Source organism: Tachysurus fulvidraco, chromosome 9, assembly GCF_022655615.1.
Source record: "Tachysurus fulvidraco isolate hzauxx_2018 chromosome 9, HZAU_PFXX_2.0, whole genome shotgun sequence".
NCBI lineage: Eukaryota > Metazoa > Chordata > Actinopteri > Siluriformes > Bagridae > Tachysurus > Tachysurus fulvidraco.
Window position 1 is genome coordinate 24,150,347 of NC_062526.1, and position 22,658 is coordinate 24,173,004.

The 22,658-nt window shown below is 38.6% G+C and overlaps 3 protein-coding genes across 8 annotated transcripts; 2 read left to right on the plus strand and 1 right to left on the minus strand.

The window, feature by feature from the left end:
• The first annotated feature begins 922 nt into the window (after positions 1-922).
• Positions 923-6,820, plus strand: lrp11 (low density lipoprotein receptor-related protein 11). The gene is made up of 9 exons (XM_027152437.2): positions 923-1,675; positions 3,115-3,272; positions 3,964-4,105; positions 4,194-4,319; positions 4,464-4,622; positions 5,130-5,300; positions 5,747-5,803; positions 6,187-6,303; positions 6,563-6,820. The coding sequence occupies exons 1-9, from the start codon at positions 1,117-1,119 to the stop codon at positions 6,715-6,717; spliced, it is 1,644 nt and encodes a 547-aa protein (XP_027008238.1). The 5' UTR covers positions 923-1,116; the 3' UTR covers positions 6,718-6,820.
• Positions 6,331-18,484, minus strand: pcmt (protein-L-isoaspartate (D-aspartate) O-methyltransferase). 5 transcript variants are annotated; one of them, XR_007143775.1, is made up of 9 exons: positions 18,162-18,484; positions 15,868-15,972; positions 14,957-14,988; positions 14,266-14,370; positions 13,887-14,007; positions 12,546-12,631; positions 11,717-11,886; positions 10,871-10,940; positions 6,331-6,353 (listed from the first exon to the last, which is right to left on the minus strand). XR_007143775.1 is itself a non-coding variant. In XM_027152471.2 (8 exons), exons 1-8 carry the CDS (start codon positions 18,334-18,336, stop codon positions 10,928-10,930), a joined length of 807 nt encoding a protein of 268 aa, XP_027008272.1. In that variant the 5' UTR covers positions 18,337-18,484; the 3' UTR covers positions 9,692-10,927. The 5 variants fall into 5 exon arrangements, 2 of the variants coding, with proteins under 2 accessions (XP_027008272.1, XP_027008289.1); XR_007143776.1 differs by having other exon boundaries at positions 6,336-6,353; positions 11,662-11,886; XR_003441400.2 differs by lacking the exon at positions 6,331-6,353 and having other exon boundaries at positions 9,692-10,940; positions 11,619-11,886.
• Positions 17,410-22,631, plus strand: nup43 (nucleoporin 43). Of its 2 annotated transcripts, none has more exons than XM_027152459.2 (8): positions 17,410-17,591; positions 19,674-19,796; positions 20,181-20,258; positions 20,378-20,540; positions 20,959-21,094; positions 21,318-21,469; positions 21,579-21,695; positions 22,301-22,631. In XM_027152459.2, the coding sequence occupies exons 2-8, from the start codon at positions 19,722-19,724 to the stop codon at positions 22,525-22,527; spliced, it is 948 nt and encodes a 315-aa protein (XP_027008260.1). In that variant the 5' UTR covers positions 17,410-17,591; positions 19,674-19,721; the 3' UTR covers positions 22,528-22,631. The 2 variants fall into 2 exon arrangements, with proteins under 2 accessions (XP_027008260.1, XP_027008250.1); XM_027152449.2 differs by lacking the exon at positions 17,410-17,591 and adding an exon at positions 19,124-19,550.
• The last annotated feature ends 27 nt before the right edge of the window (positions 22,632-22,658 follow it).

Here is a 22,658-nt window from a genome sequence, read left to right on the forward strand (position 1 = left end):
CCCAAGTACTTAAACTCCTGTACCTTCTTCACCTCTTCACCCTGTAACCTTACTGTTCCACTTCCCTCCCTTTCATTCACACACATGTACTCTTACTACGACTGACTTTATTATTTAAATTATTATAAATAATAAATTATAAATAATAAAATTATTTAAATTAGACCAAAGCAAACAGGTTGGAGTTGAAGTTTCTGTCTAGTGCCTTTTTTTGTTGTAGTAGGAGTTACATAATAATGAATTTATGACTCTATTCCTTTGTTATTCCCTGTTTAAGAGATCCAGCATGTTCTCCAAATATTTGCTCTGCTTTGTTTGCAAGTTAGATAAGCCTATATTCATCCTTCTGCTTGACTGCTGGTCTCTAGCCTACATCCATCCATCCATCTACTGCTTATCTGACACAGGGTTGCTCTCTAATAATAGATCTAACAAAAGAATGTAAACACATAATTAGTCCATATTTTGCCATCTTGCCGTGATGGGATACAGCTTATTAACAATATTTAACCAGTTTTATTTTCATTTCATGTTATTGTGTTATAGGCAGAGGATAAAAATCTGCCAGAAATCACCCCAGGGAATGGGTTTCACTAGGTTTCAAGTTTCCCCATAAGCAGAACAGAACATACATTTTATTTCTGATTTTAATATTATTTTGATTTTAAAGCCACTGTAAATTTGCTAAGAAGTGAATCAATAAATTTGTAAAATGTATTATTATATATATATATATATATATATATATATATATATATATATATATATATATATATATATATATATATATGGCAAAAATACAATTATCATTTAATGGAATATGAAGACCGAGTGGTTTGTAATGTCTTTAGAATAAATAGACAAAGGCCCGTTCGATTCGTCCTGGATTGAATCGACTCGCCTAAATGGATTCACAAAGAACCGACTCGTGATTCTTTCATCACTGGCATCTTGTCGAGGACAAAAGCGACGCACCTGCGAGCTGGATGAAGACGGACATGTACATTTATTTATTCTAATCATGCTGATCTGTGACTTGATAAGGATTACGACAGTGATTATTTTCTCGCTCGGGAAGTAAACAAAAGGGATTTGAATAGACTATTTATCACGAATATGATGCTCTGCGCTCTCCTCCATCACCAGCTGGGCTTTTTGTTTTTCTTCCTCGTCAGCGCAGTAGTAACTCGCTCGTCTCAAATTTCCGACCTTAAGACCAAGCTGTCCGGTGTGGAGGAGCTGCTGGAGGAGTTCCGTAAGCAGCTGCAGCAGGATGACTCGTATCAGGGCGCTGAGGACACCAGTGATGAGTGTGTGAGTGACTTTGACGCGGCGGAGGAGCGCATCATCCGCGCCATGGCCTCCATCGAGCGCGGCGCCACCTTCCTGTCGGCACCGGGCCGCGTTTACAGCCGCCGTGACTGTGTGCGTGCCTGCTGTGCCGAACCGCGCTGTACCACGTCCATCGTCCAAGAGCAGCCGCAGCAGCCGGACAGCGGCGCCGGTTTGCGCTGCTACTTGTTCAACTGCACGTACGGCGGCGTAAACGTCTGCGCCTTCTCGTTTCAGCGGGGCTTCAGTACGTTCAGCCGTGTAGCGCGCAACGCCAGCGCGCCCAGAGAGCGTCACCGGAGGCCTGTGGAGGAAGATGAAGATGGTGACTCGTCGATGCGAGGTACACTGAGATCCACCAGTCTGTGTGCATATAGTTAAGATCAGATGCCACTTTTATATCCAGGTGCTCCTGAAGGTCATGGTAGATTATCACTGTGGTAACAAAAGTAAACACACACACACACACACACACACACACACACACACACACACACACACACAAACACAGAGTAACCCCGGCTTGTTTTTGTCATGGCTCTAATTTAATTGATAGATCTTGGTGTATAACAGGGACACAATTTAAAACTCACAGGATTTGAAGACTGTTTCAGATGCAGGGTTCAGCAGTCATGCCATTCTTCTTGTATTCAACCTCTCATTCACTTTTTTTCAACCCACATCCATTTCTTTTTTGCTGGACTGCTTCAATTAGCTGATTAGATTTCTTCAGGAAGAAATTTTGCTCAATACAAGTTGACACCCTTTATAGCCAAAATTTATCGGATGGCTGAACATCACTCCCAGATGCTTGTTGGATGCTTGCTTGGTGTCCGTCTCTCGCTAAAACTTCTGGGAACCATTTCTGATAGATTTTGAAGCATGACAGTAGGGATTTCTACTCGTTCATCTACAAGAGAATTAGTTGGGTCAGGTACTGAAGTCAGTGAAGAGGCAAATGTACACCCTTGCATTTAGCAACTGGTTAATTGTGTTTTTAGTGTTCAGTTTCTAATGAAGCCAAAAGAGAAAGCATGCCTTTTTGTTCAAATTAAATTCTCTCTTCAGCTAAATGAGAAAACATTCACACAATAGGCCTGGAGCAGATGTATTGCATGTTCACAGCATCACCTGCAGCATCTTATTTCAGCATTTTGACTGACATTAAACAATAAACACCTGCATACAGTATACATATACTGTATATTCCTGCTTCTAAACAGCTTCTGTTGCCTAATATGTCTCTGTGTTTATTTTATTGATCCGTTCCAAGTGTTGACCAATACATTGGCAAATCTCTCAAAGGATTGAACCTATGTTTCCCCAAGTACATAACAGGTGTACATTTTTACTTCATCACAAAGCAGGTCTGGATTCTTCATCTTCTGGAACAGCTTGACAGTTTGTTTGGTCGGGAAACACAATTAATCATTTACGTCTTTGAGCCTTAATTCTGTCGTGTTCCACTAGTATGAAATAATCTGAAGAGTGAAGTAATTTTATTAGGTCTGCTATTAAATTACCTTCTTTGTCAACATGCCAGATTATTAGTGTTTATAGTTATGTTGCTATGTAACTAGATACCAGTATTATTAGGTATTTTGTCCTATATTTAAAGTTAGGATATTGGGAAAAGTATACATTTTTTTAACCATCTCGATTGGTGAAGGTCAGAATATACCGTTGTATTTGTTCATACTGGGTGTGTTGCCAGTTTAATTATGTTTACTGGTGTAGCTAAGCTAAGAAACGGATGTATACTACTGGTATTTTTTTTTCCAGAGCTGGACGAACCCCCACGCAGCGATGCTGGAATGGACGTGGTGATCCAGCTGCCTACAGACTGGGCCATACTGGATGGAAGGGACAGCATGGATGACCACGGGGTTGTACGTTACGAGTGGGCTCTCGTTAAAGGAGATCCATCAGTTAGCATGAAGGTACAAATTGGATCAATCTCAAATACAAACATGAAGAGAAAAGTATCTCAGTTACCATAAAACATCGAACCTTGAACTTAATGGGCTGCAACAGTATCAGACCACATCAGTTTTTACTCCTGTCAGCCAAAACCAGGAAACTGAGGCACAGGATCTTTGACAGCGTTGCCATGTTGTCCACTCATATATAAAGTCTGGCTTATACTGTACCTGCAGAACTGGTGCTCACTAGAAGTTTGATTTCATATAAGACTGCATAGAATCCCAGGAGATCAGCAGTTTCTCAAACACTCACACCATCCTGTCTGGGTCAAAGTCACTGGGATTTTGCCTCCAGAATTCTAAGCTGTGACCTAGAGACCTGCAGCCAAGAGGCACTACACAAACAAGTGGCTTGATAAAGCTAAACCAGGATAAGAATAATGTTGGCATGTTAATGTTAATGGTATAATCCCAGGAGAAAACAAATGCATTCGATGTAATCTTTGGTGAAATGTAGATATTACCAGGTGCTAAATGAAGGCACAGTGAGTCAGCAGTGACATTGCTTCTCCTCCTTGACTACTCACCCACACAAAAAATGGTTAAATGGCTGACGTGTGTACTGTGATGTGGTTATACCTCATTATACCTCTATTTTTACCTCTCATATGCTAAACTACATATTCAAGCTTTGTTGGTGTTTATACAGGTTACCCACCCGGGTCTGCTGAAGCTGAGTGGGCTCAGAGAAGGCGTCTACACTTTCCAGATGACTGTCACAGATACCATAGGGCAGAGGAGTTCAGATAATGTCTCCGTCACTGTGCTGGCACCCAAACACCACGCAGAAGGTTAAAAACCATGTTCTTTGAGTTTGTTACTGTATGAATCACTATGATTTGTGTGTATGTTCAAATCCTAACCCCTGTGTTCTTGCAGTATGTACTCATCATTGCTCACATTACCAGTTCATGTGTGATGACGGCTGCTGTATCGACATTAGCTATGCCTGTGATGGCAAACAGCACTGTCCTGATCGGTCGGATGAAGACTTTTGCCGCAACTGTGAGTTTATCTTCTTAATCTCCTGCTTTATTATTTCATTATTAATCTTAAAGCACTTTCAGTAGTCTTTTATGAATGATTTGATAGCTTAATGGAAGTTTCCAGTGTCAGATCTTTGTAGTATATTTATGTCTTCGTGTATAGTCGACGGAGGCCGCAAGACGGTGACTCACACAGCCAGCGATCCGGCTCAGAACGGAGGAGCCAGAGAAGCAGAGGGCCGAGCTATGATTCCTTCAACACCAGACAATCCTGAAACCCCCACAGAGCCCAAACAGCAAAAACAACCTACAGTTGATCAAGGTGACAATGCTGACCTCAAAGCAGACCTACAGCTAGTAAAGATAATGACACTAAACCACAACATTACCTAGAACTAGTTAAGGTTATAATGTAAAGTTTTAAAACACTCAAAGACACACACAGACACACACACACGCACACACACACACACACACACACACGCACACAGCTTTAATCAAATAGAGGTTTTCTCAGAAGAGTTCCCATCGCTTTTTCTTTTTGTTCTATCGTTCCCATACTTTCTGGAAACAAAGCTCCTCTGTGTCATGTTACCTGATCCTTTGCAAATCTCAGAGCTGCTACTCATAGCAAAGGCCAACTAGTTAAAGTCTACTACTAATGTTCTCCTTCCTCCAGCTCATTTTTCCATCTCCAATCTTCAAACACACATATTATTTCTCTATAAATACTGTATACAACATACAATTTTTCAAGAAATCTATGGCTGTATGGGAAGCAGAAAGCTACCTCATCTCTCTCTCCATCTCTCTCTCTCTTTCTCTCTAGATCCCTGCACGATGCCCCCTGTGGTCGGTCCATGTAAAGGGGTTTTCCCACGCTGGTATTATGACCCCACAGCTGGAGAGTGTAAACACTTCTTGTACAGCGGCTGCAAAGGGAATCACAACAACTTTTTGCAGCAGGCTGACTGTGCAAACGAGTGCATCCATAAACCCGGTGAGCAAATATACCTTATTTATTTTTTGCTGTCATTGCTCCTGGATCCCTTTATGATACATTCAAATAAAAAAAAAAACTATATATGGGCGTTTGGGTGGCATAGTGGCTTAGTGGTTAGTATGTTGAAGGTTTGATTTCTGACTACGCCATTTATGTGTTGGTGAAGCGTGAAAAATTTTCCCTGTGTGTCTCCTCCCCTCATCCAAAGGCATGTGTTGTAGACTGATATGGTATCTCTAACATGCCTGCAGTGTGTGTATGTGTGTGTCTCTGTGTGTGTGTGTGACTCCACTCTCCAGGAAAAGACAATGGATGGATATCTGTATTTCTGTAAAGAAAGCTCCTTTGTGAAAATGTTCATTGTTAAGAGGACTATTGAAATGAAATTGAATTGAACTGAATATCATTGATGTGAACTGATAAACATGTTAAATGTGTTTTAGTTCCAGGTGATCGGCAGGCCACTGCAGCACCTCTTCCCACCACACACACAAACACAGGTACTTCACTTCGGCACTCGTATACCAACCTGCATTACAAACATATAGTGTTTTATATTTTATAGATGGAATGATATTCACTGAAATTGAACTTGGACACTGTTTAACGTTTGTTACATGCCTTAAGTTATGACAGAAAAATCACTTAATGAGTTTATCTTTGTTACAAAGCGCCAACAGTAAAGACTCCTTGCTTAATTGGAAATATAGCTGTATAGAAATCTTCACCGTATCATAATTATGCGTTCATTAACATGTATAGACACAGGTGATGTTACAGAAAACCAGTTAAAGCCATCTGACCAATCAGAATAGAGATTTCAACAGCGCAATGGTTTGAATGTTATTAATGAGGGTGTGTGTATGTGTGTGTGTGTGTGTAGCTGCCAGGTCTGAAAGTGCCGAAGCCAAATCCAAGACTCCTGCATCATTATCCCAGAATGCTCAGCCAGTAACTAAAGCTCATTCAGAACTGAGTGGACACTCACCGCCAGAGTCAGGTTAGTGTGTGTGTGTGTGTGTGTGTGTGTGTGTGTGTGTGTGTGTGTGTCAGGATTGGCATTAACCAGCTGGCTATAAATATACTATATGTAATATATTTTAGTTCTCCGTGTAGTCTTTTGGTTAATTAGCTGAAATGTTGCTCCATATGAGTGTCACAAAGTTCTACTGTATCAGACACTGTTATAATACCAGATACTATTATGCAATGACCTTATTAGTATTACTTCTAATTAGATATTTATGATGTGTGTGTAGGTGTGATCCTGGCTTTGGTTGCCGGGGTGATCGTTAGCGCTCTGCTCCTGCTCATGGTGGGCTGCAGGCTGCGTGTTCGACGTCACAGGAGGAAGAAAGCTTTGCCGCTAACCACAGAGGAGTCCGATTACCTCATCAACGGCATGTACCTGTAGTGCAGCATACACATGTGTAGATCATCCACACACACACACACACACACACACACACACACACACACACACACACACACACACACACACACACACACACACACACGAATGCATCTTTGGAAAGGAGAACCATGGATATAATTTAAAAAGATATAAAATAATGTAGAATATCAGCTGCTACATTGAATCTGAATACATCATCTAAAACTTCTGATTAGGAAGCAGTTCCGCTTGTTTTGATATTCAGTGTCTTACCTTCGCTTGATGAGGTGTGTGTGTTTGTATGTCAAAATAATGAGTTCTATCAGGAATGTCTTCATAAGGAAAAAAAAATCACAAGGATGTTATTTAATTCAGTAATAATAAAAAAAAATAGTAGAAACTCCTGCAGCTGTCAAGAACAAGAGTCTGAAACGGCACAGCTGAAGACCAGCCAATGTTTTCCAGAAATGTTCTGGTTTCACTGTAGCCTCAGATTCCCGGCTCTTCTCAAGCAGGAGTGTGGTCTTCTGCTATTGTAATCCATCTGCCTCCATGTTGTGTGTTCTGAGATGCTTTTCTTTTCACTACGGCTATAAAGAGCGGTTATTTGAGTGAACGTAGCCTTCAGGCAGAGCCAGTCACTGGCCGTTCTTCTCGCACCCTTCTGATCGACAAGCTTTTTCCATCTTCCAATAGAATTGATGCTCACTGGATGTTTTTTTTTGCCAGTTTGTATAACCTCTAGAAAAGTGTTGTGTGAGAAAACTGCAGATCAGCAGAAACCGTTCAAGTGGCCAAAAGCCATTCCTACTGTAGAGAAGTAGAGCAATAGAGTCCTGTGTTTCAAATTAAAATAATGATCTTAATTAATTGTGTATCAAAATGAAAATTCTTGACTAAATTCAACAACCAATAAATTATTATTATTATTATTATTATTATTATTATTATTATTATTATTATTATTAGTAGTAGTAGTAGTAGTAGTAGTAGTAGTAGTACTCCTCCTCCTCCGCCTCCTCCTCCTACTACTAATAATAATAATAATGGTAACAAACAAAAAATACAAGGTAAATGAACTTTACCATATTATTACTGAAAAATGATTCCTTTTAATAAGATAATAAAACCCATAAATAAATAAAAATATATAAAATAAAACATTTTACAGAAGGTTTATTTGTCAGTGCCACTTTTAATCTAACCTTTTATTTATATTTTTTTGGATTGTTTGTTTTAAAATACTTTTTTTTTGGTCAAATTTCTCTTTCCAAAAGTGTAAAAAGTGTCAATTCTTTTTGCCATTTTACGACAAAAAAATATCAGAAGCTGAAATTTATTTTCATCCTTAAAATCGAAAGGTTTTGAATTAAGAATGAATAAATGTAATTATTAACTATTAACCAGGCTATTTATTGAAAACATTTTGTCATTTATTTTTCTTACGTCATTTTGTGTTTTGGGTTTTACTGTTATTATTTTAGAATCTATCTCCTATAGTGAAATGCTGTTTTATCTGTACATTTATAATGCTAAGTAAACTGTCATGGATCTACAGCACGCGGGAAATAGTTATTTAGAGACCATTGTTTTTGTTATTTAGTGTATGTCTATTGCACACGATTAGCCGTTTCTGTGGTTCTTTGTGGTTCTTTTTCCATTGGAGTGATGTTTAATAATGAACCTTCACAAGCTCTACTTTTTTTTAAAGTTTTTTTAAACAGCTTTCTTTATGCAGCCCAAAAGACTTGTAATTTCAAAGTGAATATACTGTATGCAATGGAAGTATATCAAATAATAAAAATTAAGAGATTAATGCTGACTCCAGAAGCTGAATAAAAAAATAGTTCATTATGCATTGAGTGGAAAATTTACTCCCTTTAATTTAAATTTAATTCCTGTACATCATTATTTGACAAAGTAGTTGGGTTAGATGAGGTTACTTCTCTTTAAAACTGGCTCATACTGGTTCCTACATCAAAACATATAAGGGAATTATTCATTTGTGTACATTAAAATGGAATCACAGCTTAATCTTATTGACGCAGTAATGACATCAAGATGACTTGATCATTTCTTCCAGCTGTGTGTGTGTGAGATTTTGACTCCTCGGCTCATAACACACATCAGAGCAGGACAGGATAATGATTTAAATACTAGTTTTCGTTTAGTTTCTAGAAAATTCTGAGGTAAAACGTTTTACCAAAACGTCTAATTTCTAGAAGATTCTGAGGTAAAAAGTTTTTACCTCTAGAAAACGTCTAGTTTCTAGAAGATTCTGAGGTAAAATGTTTTACCTCTATAAAACGTTTAATTTCTAGAAGTTTCTGAGGTAAAAATGTGAGAAAGAGGAGCAGAATTTTTTTGATTTTTTAGAATTTTCTCAAGCAAATGACAAGAAAAGGGAATCTGACTACAGAAACCTGACTGAATCTTGGTTGGACAAAATGGCTGTTTTTTCAGTCTGTCAATAAATAAAAAAATGAGATGAAATTCACTCTATTAAATCTAATCAGCCTTCAGGGCTTTTATAGCATTCTAATGTGGAAATACTGTGTACAAATTAAACACGAGCAGCTAAATGGAGAAACAGTAAGGCTGGATAATTTAACTAGCTTGTTGGAAACTACACAGAAAATTCGCCAAAGTGTTTTTCCTGCTTTCTTTACATGAAGCAAATGAAGTATGTGAGTAGGTAACGCAGGTTATCGGTCTCCACAATACAAATCACAAACCTTTGATCGGTAAATCAATCAAATGTAATTCTTCACCCTGTTTTTCTCTGACTTAGTGCCTCTATAGTGTAAATCTGCTGCTATACTTTGAATACTCAATGTGGTTGTGGAAATTCCCCAAAATAAATAAAATTTTCCATTTTGTGTGGAATAAAAGTTAAGGAATTAAAAAATTCTAGGCTTAAATAAACAAACCAATGGACCAAGCCTGTACTGAAGTCACCTGGCTAGAAAACCCATTAAAAAAGTGGGAGACAAAATGATTTGCACTGTGTTGGGTTTTTATTTGTACAAAGCCACATGTGTGTCACAATCAGCATGGTGACAGCCAGCATGTCCACAGTGAAAGGGACACAAGCTCAGTGCTGTGTGTGAGTGAGACAGAGAAACAGAGAGAGAAAGAGAGCGATAGTTCACGTGTGTGCTTGCTGCATTTTGCGTGAACCTTTGGAGAATGTTAGACAGCGCAAATGTAAGCAATCGCTCTAGAGTGGCGTTAGCAACAAGCTCTTGTTAATCAGCAAAGTGTTAATTGGTAGCACACCAGCCTGAGCAAATCTACGCTAAACTGTACTGCAGCTGTGGAATCTGAATGGAGGCTCAGGAACTGTACAACTGTTCCTAAGTAAGTCATCTCAAAATGCACAAAGAAAGTGGACTACTTTTCAGTGTACCGCTTTTATATTGCATATGGAAGCATAATAATGTGACTGGTCAATCTTTATATTTTCATTTATTATATTAGTGTTTTTTTTTTAATTTAAATAATTGTCTGATTTTTCTGTAGCTAATTAGCAAAAAAGGAAAGCGTTTTAATCTTGAAACGGGGTCCTGAAAAGTCTTCAATCTCATCTCAGTCGCAGCCTTGGATTTGAAAAAAAAAAATCCCAGCTAAAATTCCAAAATTTTAACTTAAGATGTCTTAAGACAAAAAAAAAAAAAAATATATATATATATATTAATGATATTAATAATGATGCATTCAGCATGGTTTAGCAGCACCCCTTTAACATGAGCAGAGAACAGTGTGGACTTATCCTTTAATATCACTCCCATTCCTATAGTCCAAATGAGAAACAGCACCAGCTCCAAACAACCTGAAATGCATGTAAACAATCGCAAAAAAAAACAAACAAACAAACAAAAAAAAACAGCTGCAATACTGTAGTTCTCACAAAAGAAGGTGCACCTGCAAATCAACAAAAAAATAAAAAAAATTCACAAATCCAAAGCAAATTGCAGGCATGAAAATGTCAAGACAAAGCCCCTCATTGAGTTTTTTTTTTTTTTTTAAGCAGTCCGTTTCATTTCTTCCATCCTGAAGGCTCTATGTCCACACAGCAGTCAGACTGTCCCGAGAGCGAGAGTGCAGAGAGTGTGGCTTTTCTTCGTCATCTGTTTACCATCTTGTGGTTAGTTGTTAAATCCAGATGGATGCTGTGTGTGTGTGTGTGTGTGTGTGTGTGTGTGATGGTGAATATTGCCAGACTGTTGTTTTAGAGTTCATCCCTATGAAAAACAAACAGAAAAGAGTTACTATGGTAAAATCTCTCTCTCATGCACACTCACAGTAGCATTCAAATTTCAAATTGCGTATCCCAGTAGATGCGCATTGCCAATACAAAGCATGCTTGCACTGAGATCCTCCCATTTATTTAGCATACCCACACATACACTGTTCACCATTCCAAATTAGCTGCCAGTCCAAAATTAACACTGACAAAAGGGCTTGTAACAGGATATTTACAAAACCTTAAGCTTTAAGCTTCATAGACATGCAGGCTAACAATCCGCAGATTTAACGACAGCTCAATCGAAAATAAAAACTCTGTTTGCGTTCATGAATCGGACTACAGTGATCCAGCTGGTCCATCCGATCAAACGAGGATGTGAATGCATAAAGTAATCCAGTAAAGTAGTGTGCCTAGAGTGAGTCTCAACTTAAAGTCAAGCCATCGCAAAATGCAATGAAAAAACTGGTTATGCAGTTAAATGTAAAAAATAAATAAATAAGTAAATGTTAAAAATAAATATCCAAAATTAGTTTTTCCTTTTTTAAATACATAATTTAGAGTGAAAGAAGAGGCAGATGTTAAGGAGAAAAAATGTGCAGACACTAGTAATGGTATGGAGAAGGCGCACAAAAAAAAAAAAACAAAAAAAAAAAAACAAACACAGGCGACTTGCAGCAAAAGCAGCCTTTGTCTTGCTCCAGACCACACCATTTCACCTGTTCCCTGGGGAAAGGAGGGAGGGGGAAGAGAGGGACAGGAAGTCACTTCCACCTGGACCACTGCTTGTCTTTGTCTGTTAAAGGCACGTAAATCACCCCCATTAGGGGCTTCATTTTGGTGCTGCCGTCCTCCAACTTGTCATGCTGCTCCAGCATCTGGTTCCCTCCAGCTGGTCCGACAGGCAGGATAAGACGTCCGCCAGGCTTCAGCTGGTCCAGTAACTACAGGGGAAAATGCACAACGATGACGGCAATAAGCATGAATGCTTGTTAAATAACATAAATAACAGTTGTGCGATGTATAATGTGTGTCTAGGCAGTGCGTCAAATATATCAGAGGCCAGATCGCAGAAAGCTATGTTTACATTACAGAATTTATATTACAGAAGACTTTATGAAAGAATTTATGAAAAATATGTTGTTTTATCTAAGAAAATCCTAAACTCACCATTCAATTGAAATTGTTTTTTATTTCTATATACTCTAGAAATAAAATAGCAAGCTGCATTTAAAAGATTTATTCCATTGGAACTAAAAGACAGCACTACATGTACAGCCTAATTTACTCGAATTGTTTTCCGGTGTCACCTCTGTATAAGTGTAGAAGTACATTTTTCTTTGTTTGGAGGACACAAAGGTGCAAGAGCTTTGCAGAGGTTTTTGATTGTTTTTCTTCAGTATTTCAAGAAATCGGTGTACTGATATACCACTGTATAGCACTATATACCCAAAAAACCATTTGGGAGTGACTATATTTTTGTCTGTGTTAATAATTGCATGCGCATAAACTACTTGGGCATGTGTCAGTGTCCACAGAGTGTATATAGTGTCAGTGTGTATAAACATTTAAAGGTAAACATGAGATTCGTAGTCGAACTTACAGCCTGTGGAACAGAAGGAGCTGCAGCTCCTACATGTATCGCGTCGTAGGGAGCCTCCTCCGGATAGCCCAACCTGCCATCTCCAACTGTAAACACAAACACACACGCACAATCAAATTCGATGACCAAAGCACCTAATCAGCCTCAGTGCTAATTTCTTCTTAGAACAGATGGGCAGGTTGCCATGGCGATGGCAACCTTGCTGTGACGCTATCTGAGTGTGGAAAGAACAGGATTCAGACATGCACTGCTGAAAAATTTAGACCATGTGCCTTTGCTCTTTAAGCTCTTAGCAGATTGACAACCTGGAGCTAAAAATGTAACTCAAGAGACGTTCATTAATCATTCAGCAGATGCAACTGTGCAGAAACAAACCCGATTGAAACCTTTTGTAGGCGAATTTATGAGAAGGTAAATAAGGAAGTGGTAGCTTAGTGGTTACATGTCTGTGCTAGCACCGAGTGCCAGGGTGGATTAGTGTTCGAATCACAGGACTACTATAAACATTGTCATTTGCCAGATGTTGTTATGCAGAGTGACTTCCAAAGCATTACAATGCACACGAGCAATTTGTAATATAAAACCTGAAAGACTACAGACTAAAGATGGTTGTACAAGAGCTAAAGTGATCTAGCAGGTAAAGAACACAAAGCTCAGGTAATCACAATAACCACACTAACAATTAAAGGCCAACGATTGTTAGTGTGGAAATAAATTATAAAAAAAAATAAAGTATACACTAAACGTATTGTAAAACATGTCCAAAATAATATAATGGCCACAATAATAACTAGAAATGTTTTTTAATAACACAAAAAGAGTTAAAACTGAAGAATGTAAACTGCAGGTTGTCTTTGTGAACTGAATCAGTTTTCGTGTTTAGGGCAAGCCAAAAAAACTATTAAAACTAACTATATAAACTATTTATATAAACAATTTTTATTTTATTGGATCTTCTAAAGCATGGGTTGTCAAGGTTGGTGTAAAAAACTCTTGTCACCTGCACAGAGCCCTGAAACCCCACTGAATAATCTTGAATTTTTTATTCTGTTAATTCTTTTTCTTTTATTATTCGTTATTTCCTTTATCATTCCTTATGTTTACCTTCTGCTCTATGTTAATGTTCTGTAAAGCTGCTTTGAGACAATGTCTATTGTAAAAAGCGCTATACAAATAAACTTGAATTGAATTGAACACCTTTAAGATGAACTAGAACACGGACTGAGCACAAATCCTCGCAGAGTCACAAATATTGGCTGCACAGTGCACATTTGGGTTAAAGCTTCAGGGAAAGTATTCGGGACACTTTTATAAATCTGCAATTGTGCGACTTTACCTTACCGAGAAGTTTGATGCGTCCTGATGAGATCAGTGTTGGGTCATCTTTCTTAACGTTGTTGATGGAGTCGTCCACCAGTTCCTTTATGTGGTCAATCCCAATGACTTTTCCCTTTGGCCCCACCTGCAATTCAAAAAATATGAACACTTAAACTCAAACCTGTGTGTCACAAGTACACTTTTCTGAGATACAGTTTTTTTTGTTTAAGAATACATTGCCGATATTGTTGAATTAACAAATTAATGCTTGCTTGTTTAATTTAGGATAAATTATCAAAGCATGTGACACAGTGTTCTAATCACCCCAAAGAGTCCATTAAAGAAGCGCAATGGAAAAAAATATGGACGTCACACAGTGATAGTGCAAGAATTTGTGACTCACCATTCTGGCGAAGCAGACGGACAGGATGCCGCTGCCTGATCCCACATCCAGAGCTTTGGCACCTTCATGTAACTGATCATGTAACAACTCTAGTGCATATGCATGCTACACACACACACACGCACACATACACAGAGACAGGCAGACAGACAGATATCAGCACCTGTTTTCATGGCCGTAGTCCAACTGTATGCTATCTTCAGTAAAATGATCAGCTTTGTTAAAAAGTCTGATACTCGTTATGCACTGGCAGCATTCAGAGGTAAAATTGCCAGCAGCTGTTGCCCTAAACAATTTTTTATTGGGGGAGGAAGGGGGAACAACTGTTCTTTAGCAGGGAACATATCTGAATGATCTCTAACTGCAGTCGAACTTAAACTGCATCTTGAATGAAGCCTCACTACGGGTGCAAGAAAGTAAGCATGTGAACCATGAGGAATGAAGGGAGTCTAAAAACATGCACAGTTTATGCTGTAAACACAGACTTTTCATGGGTCATACATAAATGTTCTAATTACGTGATATATGTTTTATAATATATAATAATATATTTAGTGTTCTAGCTGGCTCAAGTGTTAGTTATAGTGATTGTACGAGTAAGGGTGTTGCTCATGATGTGAAGCCTTGAGAGATATTGAGATTTCTATCTATAAACAGCTAAAAAAATAAAATAAAATAAATAAATGCATACCATATGTGGTGCACTGATGGTTGCCTGGTATCCTGTGGAAATTCAAAAGCAGTACAAAGATTGATTACTCCATAACAGAAGAGCTAAAAGGCAGCATGCTTAAGAAAACAACATGAACCACACACACACACACACAGACACACACACACACACACTATACTGCTGAACTCACAATCTCATTTACAGTAAAAATCTAATATCAACATCTAAAACAACTTGTAACCCAGCATTGTTTATTTCACAAATCTGATTGGTGTTGATTTTCTATAACAAGCCGCTCGGACTATAGCGCCGGCTGTAATTCAAATAACGGGGTATATAAAATGCATGCTCTCGTTCTATTATGTTAGCGTTTCTATAGTAACAGCTCATTCCTAAGGAGTGGTGAGACAGTTAAAAATGAAAATCAGGATTTTCTGCCAATTGAAGATGTTTAGCAAGAGAAGTTAAAAAAAAAAAAAAAGGCGATATAGCTTCTGGCATACACTATATGACCAAACGTTCGTGGACACCTTACATCACACTCATGTGTTTTTTCCCCCAGCACAAATAATTGGAAGCACACAATTGTCTAGAATATTTATTAAAATATAGCATTAAAATTTCTTTTCTCTAAGATGAAGAAAAAACCTGTTCCAGCATGACAATGCCCCCGTGCACAAAGTGAGCTCCATGAAATCATATCACAATGGAAGACCTTCAGTTTCACTAAACACCGCTGTGATGAACTGGAGCACTCGCACCTTGGCGCCTGTTATTATAACAGGAAATGTGGAACATTCAGCAAACATGTACGAGTGTGATGAGCAGGTTTGAGCGAACGTTTGGTCATGTACAAGAAAATAGGAACTGACAATTTGTGATTTAACAAATTAAAAAATATGTTTTAAACCAACCAACTTCATGCCTACCTATAGACTGTGGAGAATCCATATAAGGGTTACATCTGGAGAAATGGGCTCGGTCTGTGCTAAGCATGACTTCATACACGCGGTCCGACTTAATGATGCCATTCTCTGAAGAGAGACAAAGGGAAACAAGTTCAATTTGAGCAGTCACTCACACACACACACACACACACACACACACACACACACACACACACACACACACACACACACACACACACCATTCTCCCCTTTTTCGACAAGACTGTGTGCTGAGTGAGATTTGAGCCATGAATATGCAGTCAGATGACACAATAAATATCCATGTAATTTGTACATCTTCATACACATTTACCAAGTTATGCAATTGACATTCAGTGCAGTGATTAATTATGTTGAAATGTGTGCAGGCCCTGGCTATTTCTAGCAGGTATGTGGCAGAGCCGAGACAAGAGCCAGGACGCTAACATGCCAGCTCATTTTAAGCCAACCTCGCTCGCTACACGAGTGTCAAATCACAGACCAAGGACCTATAGCACACAGAAATATTGTAACATGTCCTGTAGCAACAAATAATTTAATTACCAGAATATTTTAACTCCTTTACCAATTTTGCATTCTGTATGAAAGGGACACGGATGTGGAAATGCTGATTAACACACACAGCAATATCAAAGATTGCACAGCTTTCACACTGTGTTCAAAGAAAACAAAGCCAGTTTCACATGACTACAATGTTTTGTATACATGAATTATGTTGCATGTTCCAACTTTTGTGTATGCAACCTGAATTCCACAGTCATATTACATCGGGTTTTAAAAGATCAGCGAACTATATCCCAGGCAAGAAAGTCATATACAAATGTAAAGCTACACCACATACTTAATGGACACCAGCACCTATACATTATGTACACTTTTCATCAAAATATTACCAAAATGGCTGCAGTTTCAGCACTGAAACTAATCATTGATAATACACATTAGATCAAATGAAAACTTCTGATAATTAAATACAGTCATATGCTGGAAATGTAGAAGTGGTTTCTGTTAGTAAGTAAGCTGTAAGCTGGCGTCAGAGTATACATTCGCATTTCCAATATACTTCACAATCCCACACACAGCTGCTGAACCCCTTTATATTGATCTACTTTACAATATAATGTCAGACATGAAAACTGTCCCACTGCGGTGTTCACGAACACACAAACAGTAGGTCTGTTTTAGTGTTTGTCGGGACAACGACAGTTTAGTGATAACAGCGTAATACAAGCACAAGACAGGACACACAATTGGCGTCAAAGCTCCACTTCACTTCACAGCCACTTCTGAACACGTTTGACAAGCAAGCAAGTCAGCCAGCAAATGACGTCTAATCTAAGCAATGATGTCTAATCTAACGATCATCTAATTAGAATCAGAATCAGATTCAGAATCAGAATCAGCAAAAAAAGCTTTGATCACCATTAGATTAGACATCACAAAAAAGAGTAACAAATAATTCACAGCACATTTGATGAAGGAAGTAACAGGACATATATATATATAATTGAGTGCAAAAGTTTGCACCCCCCGATTTCAGAGGCACAAAACCGTTCCATGTGCCACAGCCACGCCCACAGAGCTGATACACCAGGAGAATGGACATAAATAGAGCTCAATATGACTGAACAAAGCGGTGATGATGATAACTCTACTATCTTGGTGTTAATGCTGAACACAGGATTTAGTGGATTATTTGAGTTCAGGTGAAATTTCTCATGTATCTAACGACTGAAATAATCACACTTTAAAGCAAACAAACTGACAAACTGTTCTGACTTTAAACCTATTTAAATAGGTCGTCGTTTTAATGAACCACACGATTACGATAAAGCATAATACATGTTTATATTATATTATATTATATATGTTTATAATAATATACACACAAACATATAGGTCTGTTAGCATGACATGACACGACTGGTAACGTTACACTGAAAAAGCTGCTATAGAAAAGTTAGTGACGCACATTTTTTGTGTACTCTAAAGTACTGGTAATTATTCCATTTAGAGAAAAAAAGGAAGGTTTAAATGTCTAAACAATAAAAAATAAATAAATAAAATAAACACTAGCTAGCTGGTTAGCATACTGTGGCTAACTGGAACAGCAAGCTTGTTTTCTTTACTCGCAGCTCGCGCGCGCCGTTGCTATGGCTAGTTACGTCGTCAACGCAACTGTAAAGAGCGAACCGACGTCTCATTGTGGAGTTATTAATGCGTTAAATCTCTTAAATCTGCAGAGTAGTGTCACTGGTAGAGGTTTAAACACTCACTGCGGAGGTTGTTGACGAGCTCCGCTTGGCTGGCTCCTCCTGATTTCCAGGCCATTATTAAACACACTCTGCGGATCAGGTAGAGAGCGGCAGTGAGAGCCGCGCATGCGCACAACGCTCTGCCCAGCACGCTCACCACTTCCCATACAGACGGAGCCGGTACGTCAGAGGGCATGCTCGCGCGCTACCGGTGCCTTCGGAGATCTCTCGCGCTCTCAGTATGCTGGTTGTGTTGTGTTTCACACCAACGCGTCTATTCAGGGATTTATTATGCATTTTGCAGAAATCATGGTAGCCATGCTGGAGAGGGAGCGTCAATGACGTAATGACGTTACGGATTGGTGGGGCGCACTGAGGCATTGTGGGTAGTGTAGTTTTCTATGGCCATTTGGAACAAGGAATTAACACATAAGGGTGTGTTGGTCAGGTGTACACATACTTTTGGCGATATAGTGTAGCTTGGATACATCAGAATGTAATGTTTATTCAGAATGATATGTAAGTCATTCACAATACAGGTTAGTGGCTGATATGACAGTTGTATGTTAGAATTGTTCCCCCATCACTTTCTCTGTTGAATGACTGACTGAGTCTGAAAACTAAATGGAATTGTTTTATTTCTGACTGTTACAAAGCACTGACACTGAAAACTCCTTTCAAAACTAAACATATCACCATAACAGTGGTTTTACCCAGTGTTTAAATCTGTAAAAACATAATTTATTTTGATTTTACCTTATTATTTTTATTTTATTATAATTATAATAATTGTTATTATTTTCATTATATAATTATTGACATTCGGATAAGCGGTAGAAAATGAGTGAGTGAGTGAGTGAGTAATTTAATTTAATTTGCTAGAATTTTATTTAACATTTGTATATTATTTCATTTACAATTTTTTATAGAGCTTTAAGTGTATTTTTGTGGACAGATTCCAATCAGATCTTTTGAATAATTTCAGATGATAGCAAGGTCAGTATTTTTATTTATTTTTTGTAGCTGTTGTTTTCATAACCACACATATTTGTCTACGTCGAGCCACCGTAGTGAGCACAGGGTAAGTGAATTTGGGCAAAACCACGCCTATTTGTCTAGGATTGGCTGTCGGTACAACACTCTCCTCCTTTGATTGGTTAGTTGTACGAGCTCCACAAACTCGTAGCCAATTGCAGCGCAGGATGTGGGCGTTGCTTGTCGGAAATATGGGCGGGAAAAATAGCACCTAGCATTAGCTCGGTTAAAGCAGGTAAAGTGAGCTGTGTAGAAATGGACTGTATGAACGCTAAATACGTCTCACAGAAGATCAGTAAAACAAGATGGAGGCCCGTCTCAGCAGCTTCGTTACAGCAGCCGGATGTGTTCGCTACAGGCTCGTGGGACAATGAGGTGAAAAGCTTTCAGACACATAGATGTAACTTAGCATGCTAACTCAGCTAGCAGGTGATGACGCGACTTCCGGTTTCACCTCTGAAACAGCGTGTGGCTAAAAATGACTTCTCTGTGTTTCAGAATAATAAGCTTTGTCTGTGGGGTGTGGGAGAGAATGCAGGCTGCCCCATGGAGGATGAACTGGAGGGTGATCCTCAGCTGCTGTGTGAATGTGAACACAGCGGTGATGTGCTGGACCTCCAGGTGGGTTTGGAGCTCACACAGGGTCGCTATCTCATTGGACAATACAACCGGAAGTAAACAACAAGCGTCCAACATTTTCAGGGGAAACTAACTCACTAACTAACTAAGTAACACAAATGGTCCCCAGGTGACTTCATGCATTAATTTACATATTTAATGAATTTGTTTGTTAAAATGAGTTTATAAAGACCTAAAAGTTATATCATTGTTATTTGACAATAAAAGTAGGGCAGTCTGATAAAAAAAATCACTAGATTAGATTGTTTATTTAAATATATAAACACTATGGGGTTTAATTGGTCACCAAATCTATCAATATGTATCAGTATAAAACCCAGGGTTGCCAGATTGGTTTATTTATTTAATGGTTTATTTCCATTTCAGTTCTTAGATCAAGACAGACTGGTTACAGCATCGTCGACCGGATCGGTGACTGTCTACAAAGTCCATCCAGCAAACCATGTATGGAAATTTTTGCCTTTTAAACTGTATTTGTCTTTAATTTTTTTGCAGTCTTTTATTCTTTACTTAATATCTGTGTGCTGTAGGTAAAAGAATTGCTTGTTTCCTTTGAAATCTAGACTTTATCTGTGGCTCACGTGTGGGATCGGGTGCATCATTATGAGCGTGCTAATGCTCCATGCACTGGAGTGGCGTGTAACAGTCCTGATCTGGTTTCTGTGGGTGAGGACGGGAGGGTCGTCCTCTACAAAGCCGATCAGAGGGGCGTTGTGCGCGTCATTGGTTGGTATATTCAGTCTTTTTAACTTTAGTGGACTTGTTGCTGCTTAAATATTCTGAAACTATTAGTCAAGGGGTTGTATCTTTGTTTGTTTAATAGTAGCCTAGGTGTATGTTAGAATGCACAATTACACTCCTGTAGATACTGTCTGTATCATTCTCCATCATCAGGCTCAAAATAATAGAGGATAAATGTATAACATCAAAAGTTACAACACATTGCATTATCAGCGTAGTAGTATTTGTCATAAGGCCACTTTAAAGAAAACCCTTTGTTTAACGCAAAATAAAAAAAAAGCTGCAGCAAAATTCAGGCGTTTCTGCCCCCAGAAGTAATAAAACACGCAGCATTAAAATTTTACAATTTAGTAATGTCTATTAGACAGTGAGGAACATAACTTGTTTTAAAATATGTACACAGAAAATGCAGACAGCAGCACAATCCATGGTGTGACATTCCTGCGTACGACTGAGGTGCTGACGGTGAACTCCATTGGACAGCTGAAACTCTGGGACTTCAGGCAGCAGGGCAACGAACCTGCTCAGATCCTTGCAATGTCAGACATACACACGATCAGAATTTTCTACAGACATGCCAAGAAATTATATTAGATGTTTCCTGTTGCTTTTTTTCTTCTATACAATAAAAGAATGTGCATAGAGCTTTTTGTAGAAAGATTTTGTATTTGATTATTCTCTTCATACCGTGAAAATGGTACACTGTTGGTGAAAACGGATTTGTTATGTATTTAGTGACTGTTACTCCTGTTGTCTGTGCAGCACCGGAGACAGGGTTCCCTTGCACTGTGTGGGCCGACACCCAAACCAGCAGCATATAGTGGCTACCGGCGGCCAGGACGGCATGCTGTGTATTTGGGATGTGCGTCAGGGCAACATGCCCTTCTCGCTCATGGAGGCACACTCTGCTGAGAGTAAGTCTGTGTGCTCATAATATGTTTATGTAGGAATTTTAGGCAGATTTTTCACAGCGTCTTAAGTGTTAACAGGTAATAACCACAGGACCTTTTCTTTTCTCTCCAGTGTGGGAGGTGCATTTTCACCCGACAAACCCAGACCACTTGTTCACCTGCTCAGAAGACGGCTCTCTGCTCCACTGGGAGACGTCTTCTGGTTCTGATGCCCCCTTGTTCCTACAGGGTAAGAGGAATCTGGTCCAATATGTAATGGTGGTAATTTCTGAGGCATTCTGCATATATGAAGCAACTTGTATATTAAAAAAAACTTTTATATTTGCTTTAAAATATAAAATAATTAACTATTACTATAACATTTAAAGCTCTAAGAACTCAATAAGTTCTGCTATGCATGTTTACTTCAACCGATAATGCCCCATATCACCACCATGCTTCACTGTGGTGCTGAAGTCTCTCTTATTGGAAAAACTTTTTGCCAATATATTTCTTTAATTGTATGCATAAACTGTTTATTCTTATGAATAAATCATTTTTCTTCGTGTTTGTAAATACAAAGTGAAAAGATGTTATGTTTGTAAATACATTTAAGCTGATGCATGTATCACGAGGTCACAAAATCAAAAGTGCCTGAATGTACGCTGTAAATATTACACACTCACAGGAGAGTAAAAGTGTATCCTTTTTATATTGGTTTCCATTATTTTTTGTTTAACATTTCCTGGAAAGGCTGTCAACCAGTTTACTTTGTTCACATTGTCACCAAAATCTGCCTTTTTTCCCCCTTATCTTTAAGGTTGATTTTATATTGTGCTTTTTTCTGTCTGTCAGGACGTAACAGCAGCATGATGTCACGCAGTGCCACGGCTCCTGCGGCCGGAAACCAGTCCCTCATCAGTGCTTGGCTCAATGGAGATTCCAGCAAAGGAAGACTAGAGACAACACACATGCTCCCGAGCCATACGCTCTCTGTCAACAGTCTGGATGTTCTCGGACAGTGTTTAGTGTGCGGGACGGACGGCGAGGCCGTCTACGTCCACAAACGGGTCCGAGTGTGACTTTCGGATTCAATCGTTTAACTTTTAGGTGTGAATTATTGTGTTGTGATGTGCATTTGGACATCACAATTTAAAAAGTAATAAATAAACCAATGTTGTTGCCATTTTTTTTGGTCATTTGCATTTGTTTC

Coding starts and splice junctions, on each gene's coding strand:
- lrp11 (XM_027152437.2), top strand. CDS start 1,117: ATGATGCTCTGCGCTCTCCTCCATCACCAGCTGGGCTTTTTGTTTTTC. Junction 4,106..4,193: donor ACCCAAACACCACGCAGAAG/GTTAAAAACCAT, acceptor GTGTTCTTGCAG/TATGTACTCATCATTGCTCA. Junction 4,320..4,463: donor TGAAGACTTTTGCCGCAACT/GTGAGTTTATCT, acceptor CTTCGTGTATAG/TCGACGGAGGCCGCAAGACG.
- pcmt (XM_027152471.2), bottom strand. CDS start 18,336: ATGCCCTCTGACGTACCGGCTCCGTCTGTATGGGAAGTGGTGAGCGTG. Junction 14,371..14,956: donor CCATCAGTGCACCACATATG/GTATGCATTTAT, acceptor GTGTGTGTGTAG/CATGCATATGCACTAGAGTT. Junction 12,632..13,886: donor AGGACGCATCAAACTTCTCG/GTAAGGTAAAGT, acceptor TTGTGTTTACAG/TTGGAGATGGCAGGTTGGGC.
- nup43 (XM_027152449.2), top strand. CDS start 19,431: ATGGACTGTATGAACGCTAAATACGTCTCACAGAAGATCAGTAAAACA. Junction 19,797..20,180: donor GTGATGTGCTGGACCTCCAG/GTGGGTTTGGAG, acceptor TTTCCATTTCAG/TTCTTAGATCAAGACAGACT. Junction 21,696..22,300: donor TGCCCCCTTGTTCCTACAGG/GTAAGAGGAATC, acceptor TCTGTCTGTCAG/GACGTAACAGCAGCATGATG.